Source organism: Gossypium arboreum, chromosome 6 (genome assembly GCF_025698485.1).
Source record: "Gossypium arboreum isolate Shixiya-1 chromosome 6, ASM2569848v2, whole genome shotgun sequence".
NCBI lineage: Eukaryota > Viridiplantae > Streptophyta > Magnoliopsida > Malvales > Malvaceae > Gossypium > Gossypium arboreum.
Window position 1 is genome coordinate 6,084,091 of NC_069075.1, and position 6,000 is coordinate 6,090,090.

A 6,000-nucleotide genomic window follows, 5' to 3' on the forward strand; every position below is an offset into this window, starting at 1 on the left:
CTAAGGACTATTCCCCATTAAGAGAATTAGTGGCCACATCGAGGCGAGACGACATCTCAGAAGAGAAATGGATAACTATTCTTCAGAATTTACAGTCCGAAGATGTTGAATGGAGGGCTCCGTGGTTGATCCCTGACAAGATCTTATATAGGTGCGGTGATTTTGACTAGGTCCCTCTGGCTAGAATATGGAGAGCCGTTGGATACGCTCCACTGCTTGTGTTAAGGCAGTATCAGTCAAGGCAGTTTATACCGGTGACACAAGGGTTGGCACAATGTGAGTTCCCCTATAAAGACCACAACTATAAGAGGAAGGATCGTGAGATATCAGATGCTTGGAACCGAACTCGAAGAATGAAAAGATTCACCACGGGTTTGATGACGACCCCCAAGTATGAATGGTGGTGGGGCAGGAGAGTCAACGACAACATCCCTAGGCCGAATCAATGAAACACTCAACCGATAGAGGAGCATTTACGAGTCATCCCATCCGAGTTAGATATCATTAAGCAAGACTTCGAGAAAAAGAACTCAGAGTTGGGAAATAAGATGGAGCAGCTAGAAGAAGAGAAAATGAAGTTGGGATTAGACGTCGAGATTCACAAGCTAGAGGCCGAGAAATTGAGGAAGGGAAAGAACAAGGCCGAGGAAGATTTGGATAGTCTGAAAACCGATTACAAGAAGCTGCGTATGTCGATAAGAACTACCGGTTTAGGTAAAACGTCAGAGCAATGGCTTCAAGAGATTAAAGAAGAAAAGATTAGAACCGACCATTGGAAGAAAAAGTTTCAAGAGGCCTAAGTACGAGAGGACACTCTGAAAAAGAGTTTGTTAGAAAGCCAAAACGAAAAGGAGAAGTTACGAGCTCGGGTGGCTGAATTGGAAAGATCACTAAATCAACATTGTAGCCGTAATTCTGTAATTAAGCTGAAAGCTAGTCTGAGCAGGATCGAAGAGTTGAAAGGGAAAGTAGAGGAACTCGAGACTGCGTTATGAGATAGCAAAATTCAGGTGGAACTTCTTGAGGCAAACAACGACCATTGCAGGGAACAACTTCACTGCTCTCAAGACCAGATTAGAGATAGAGACTATGTCATGGGCGAAGCTTGGCTCAGGTTTAGGAGGTAGCCGATCACTTACAAACCTTGACAGTTCAGGCTGATGTATTGAGCTTAAAGTACGAGTCGGAATCAGATCGAGGCTGAAGCTTAGCTTGGCTTCTTAGGAAGGTTAAGGCTTTGGGCATTAGGGCAAAGTCGTATATGTAATCATCCGTTCTATGTAAAGAAATTTTTCTTCTAGTAAAGTTTTTTTAATGAAATTGAATCAGAATCAACGCCTCTTTTTGCATTCATTCATTTGCATTACATTTTATCATATGCATTAAAATTCACGAAAAGACCCTGATTAAACAAAATTATTTCAATTAATCTGGAAACTAACAAGAATCAACCAACCGAACACAACTACAATACCCTTCGTAAAACCAAAGCAATGGATCAGAGATTAGAAAGGATAGAACAAATACAAAGGGATATGCAAGAGCAATTACAAGCGCAGATGCAAGAGCAACTGGCTAAAATACAACAAGATATGAGGGAAAAAATGGAAGAATCCCAAAATAATATGATAGGCCAGTTGGCGCAGTTGTTGGCTAGAGAACGCGAAAAAGGGAGGAGCACTATGGGGCACGATAATGAAGACCCTATCTATCCTCCAAGCTTTGCTCCGGTAAACACTCAACCACAACTGGAGGTGCACCCACGAACGGTACCTGTCACTATTAGGCCCCAACAATACCAGGCCGGTACCTCGACACCGATGAATGTTCCTATAGGTTCGGGCTCTAATCCTAGGGATAGTCCAGCTAATCCATTTGTCCCGGACCTTGATGATATGGCAGAAATGAAGAAAGGAAAGTAGGCCTGGCAAAACAACTCCATGACCGATGTAAATGGCTTGAAGAGAAGTTTAAAGTAATGGAGACTGTTGATTACCGTAGCGGGATCGATGCTAAGGACTTAAGCTTGGTCCCAGATCTGGTGCTCCCACCAAAATTTAAAACCCTAAAGTTTGAAAAGTATAATGGGACAAGCTGCCCTGAAGTTCACATTACGATATTCTGTCGAAGGATGACAGAGTATGTTAACAATGATCAGCTGTTGATCGACTGTTTCCAAGATAGTCTAATCGGATCTACAACCAAGTGGTATAACCAGCTCAGCCATGCCCAAAATGGTTCATGGAAGGACTTGGCTCAAGCTTTCATGAAACAATACAGTCACGTGACGGACATAGCACCCGACAGAATTACTCTACAAAACATGAAAAAGAAGCCAAGTGAGAGCTTCAGATAGTATGCCCAACGATGCTTTTTGTGAGCTTCTCATAGAGTGAATAACCTCTTGAGCAATTACAATATTATCAGTGATATTTCGTCCTACTAAGAAACCAGTCTGCTCAGGAGCAATAAGCTTGGGAAAAACCACTTTGAAATGGTTAGCAATAATCTTCATAACCAGTTTATAAAGAACAAAACACAAACTAATTGGCTGAAACTGGGCAAAACCTTCCGGATTATAGGTCTTAGGAATAAGAATAATAAGCAAATTATTTAAATCTGAATCAATACTCTTACTAGCAAAAATACCTTTAACCCAACTGCAAACAGAAGCGCCAACATGGTCCTACTGGCTTTGATAAAAAAGGGTGTGAAAACCATCACTTCCTGGAGCCTTCAAAAGAAGCCATGTCAAACAAAGCGATTTTGATTTCCTCATCAGAAACTGGCCTATTAAGGATGTTAAAATCTTCATCACTAAGAGGCGGGAAAGCGTTCAAGGGTAAGCCTCTCATCAGACCAGGGTGTTCTCCATATAAAGCTTTAAAGAAATTGACTGCTTCAGTCTTTAGCTGCTCCTCATCCATGATCCATTCCCCCAAATCATTTTTTAAAGCGGTGATTTGATTCTGCTTCCGTCTTCTCAGAGTTCGGGTATGAAAAAATTTAGTGTTGCGGTCCCTTAAGGTTAGCCAGTCGCATCGAGCTTTCTGTCACCAGAGAATCTCTTCATGATACAAAACATTTTCCAAATCTTCTCTAACCTCCATCTTAATTTGACTAAGAAAAGCTGAGTTTCTTTTGCTGCGCTCGATCTCAATGTTGTAAAGTTTATTTGTTAGAAACCTCTTTCGGGTAGGAATGTGACCATACACAGCTTTGTTCCATCTTTTGGCTTGATCAGTAAACTCGAAATGAACCATCAACATATTAGCTGAAACCTTCCAATTCTCTTTAACAAAATCTGAGAACGCAGAATGTTCAACCCAACCTGCTAGAAATCTAAACGGATGCCCTTGAGAGGAATGAAGAGCTGGCATCAAAGACAACTTAAGGGGTCTATGGTCAGATTTAAGTCGTGGCAAGTGGGTTACCAAAGAATTAGGAAAAAGAGTGGACCAAGCATTGTTGCAGATAGCCCTATCCAGACGCTCCATAATCCCCCCTCTCTGGCAAGTGAAATGCGGTCCTTTAAAGCCTAAGTCTTGCAACAAGGCGGAGTCTATAAATTCACCAAAAAAGGGACATCTTTTACCTAAAGTCCGGCCCCCTCTCTTTTCAAAAGGAGAAAGAATGGTGTTAAAGTCACCAATCGCCATCTATGGAGACCCATCGACAGGAATAGTTCTTTGTAAGGTCTCCCATAAACTTCTCTGTTTACTATGATTCGGGCTGGCGTACACAAAAGTGACAAAAAAAGGCTGCCTGGAAGAGGTATCAGATATTCTGACAAACACAAATTGCGAGTGATTTTTAAGAACATCCACACGAATGGATTCTTTCCAACCAATCCAAATACCACCTGAAAAGCCCACTGCTTCAACACGATGTGAGTAATGAAACCCGAGCTTCGCAATAATTGAATCAGCTTTTCCCCCACTGACCCTTGTTTCTATAAGACTAATCAAATCAGGTTTATGTTCCCAATTGTATTCATGAAAAACCCAAATAAACTTTGAACTAGCACAACCCTGACAATTCCAAGAAAAAATGGTAAAATTCATAAATAATAAATTAAAAGTAAGAAGACTAACCTTTCAAAGGCCAATGGAAGCTTTATCTCCCTCCTCATTGGTACTGACCGAGTCAGTAAGGGTCTCCACTTGTTCACCAATAAGTTTTGCCATGGAATTCACGACATCAGTGAGTGAGACACGCGAATTTTCAGCAATTTTAAAATGACTCCCCCGTCTGCGAATTGTCTTATTTAGCATTCTACCACTACTCGCACTTCCTTTTTTATTATCAAGACCATGACCTTTTGAAGAAGCAGACAAGATACTAGAGTCACTTGGTCTAACATTTAACTCTGTAGCTACGGTCTTGTGATCTGAATTTCCTTTAAAAATAACGGCCGAATGTCTTTTGGGATCTAACACGTTAAAATCTAAAATCACCTCTGACTCCATAGGCCCTTCGAAAGTGGGATTAAAGTGCAATGAGGAGTTTTTATTTTGTGAAATTGGTGTGGGGCCTGACTGCACAAAATGGTCTAAGAGTCCTGAGTCATTTAATTTCAGCTTACCTGTTGAAATGGGTTGTGACCAGTCCGGATTGGAGCCAGTTTTATTTTCTAAAATTAAATCCCTATGCGTCTGACCTTGTCCAGTTTTTCCTTGTTCAACTTCTAAATGGACTAACCCACTAGCTTTATCCTTAATCCCAATAAATCTGTTATGGTCCACTATTTCCTTACCCTTATTTCCCTCAGCCCGATGCCCATAATTACCCCTAGGTCTGTTATCTTTTAATTTCCTTATAAAATCTCCTTGTTTAAAAGTAACCTCCTTCAACCCCAAAATTTCAGCCCCCGAATTATCAACTCCTGATTTTCCAACCCTAAAATTTGCCAATTAATTTTTTTCAGTGAATAACGCCGTGAATCTTGATCCATCGGGATTCCTTTCTGCAACTTTTGCTTGATGATTTGGCTTTCCAGCCTAGTTACGCCTAGATTTACGCTGGACTACCATCCACGGGCCAAAGGCCTCAGTCGTCGTCACCGGAGCTGTATCTTTGTCCACCATCACCAGGAGCGTCTTTCTTCTCCCCTTACATGCTTTGTTCTGCCAAAAAAGAAGGACAATAATTTTTTAAATGGCCATATTTACCACAATGAAAACAGACCGTAGGAAGAGCTTCAAATTCCACTATTTGGATTCATCCGTTGATCGAGACTTGTGAGGTAAGCGGCTGTTTCAAATCGATCGACACCGCCATTCTAGCAAATTGGCCTCTTGCACCACTATCTGTCTTGAAGTCAAGCTTCATCACTTTTCCGACCAAGCTCCCTATCTCTTCTAAAATCATTTTCTTATACAGGAAGCCCGGCAATCCTGGGAATCGGATCCAGGCCGTAACCACACTAGGAAAAGGTTTCAGTGGATAAAACTCGACTGTCCATGGCTGAACAATGAGGTAGTGCCCAAACACTATCCAGGAGCCTTGAGTCAGAGCCAAATCATAGTCAACTATGCTTTGGAATCTGACGAGGTAATATCCATTCTCGATGTCCATTAGTCGAAAAGGTTGGGAGGGTTCCAAAGGCTAGAAATACGATTGTACAACACCCCATAACCTATGTTCCTCCCCAACAACTTAACCACAATGGTAGTCTCATGTCCCTAATCAAAATATTCTTTAAACGCTCCAAGAAGTTAATGGCTGGGATTCCATTAATAGAGGTTCGGAGAATGTCACCATCTTCAATTATGAGGTCCCCATCAGAGTCACCAACACCAGATTCAGAACAATTCCTTCCCAGAAGCATCTCCTTCCAAGAAATTTCTTTCACTGAAGTCGTGTCAACCACCATGTTATCCATTGAATCCTCTCCCACCACTTTAAATCTGACCTTTTTAGTGTTGCGTTCCTCCTCAGTGAAAGTACCGGTATCAGTCCGGTCGTCGGATGAAACGTTGGAATCTTTCATTACTATAA

At 41.5% G+C, this 6,000-nt stretch overlaps 1 protein-coding gene across 1 annotated transcript; it reads right to left on the reverse strand.

The window, feature by feature from the left end:
* Positions 1 to 3,659: 3,659 nt before the first annotated feature.
* Positions 3,660 to 5,577, reverse strand: LOC128293752 (uncharacterized). Its single transcript, XM_053029256.1, has 4 exons — positions 5,239 to 5,577; positions 5,021 to 5,126; positions 4,143 to 4,885; positions 3,660 to 4,031 (listed from the first exon to the last, which is right to left on the reverse strand). The coding sequence occupies exons 1-4, from the start codon at positions 5,575 to 5,577 to the stop codon at positions 3,660 to 3,662; spliced, it is 1,560 nt and encodes a 519-aa protein (XP_052885216.1).
* Between the last annotated feature and the right edge of the window lie 423 nt (positions 5,578 to 6,000).

What these genes read in the sequence shown, in the direction of transcription:
- LOC128293752 (XM_053029256.1), bottom strand. Translation starts at nt 5,577, where the DNA reads ATGGACATCGAGAATGGATATTACCTCGTCAGATTCCAAAGCATAGTT. An exon ending in AACAGCCGCTTACCTCACAA is followed by an intron (nt 5,127 to 5,238) that starts GTCTCGATCAAC and finishes CTTTTTTGGCAG; the next exon opens with AACAAAGCATGTAAGGGGAG. An exon ending in TGGAGACCCTTACTGACTCG is followed by an intron (nt 4,032 to 4,142) that starts GTCAGTACCAAT and finishes TGGAATTGTCAG; the next exon opens with GGTTGTGCTAGTTCAAAGTT.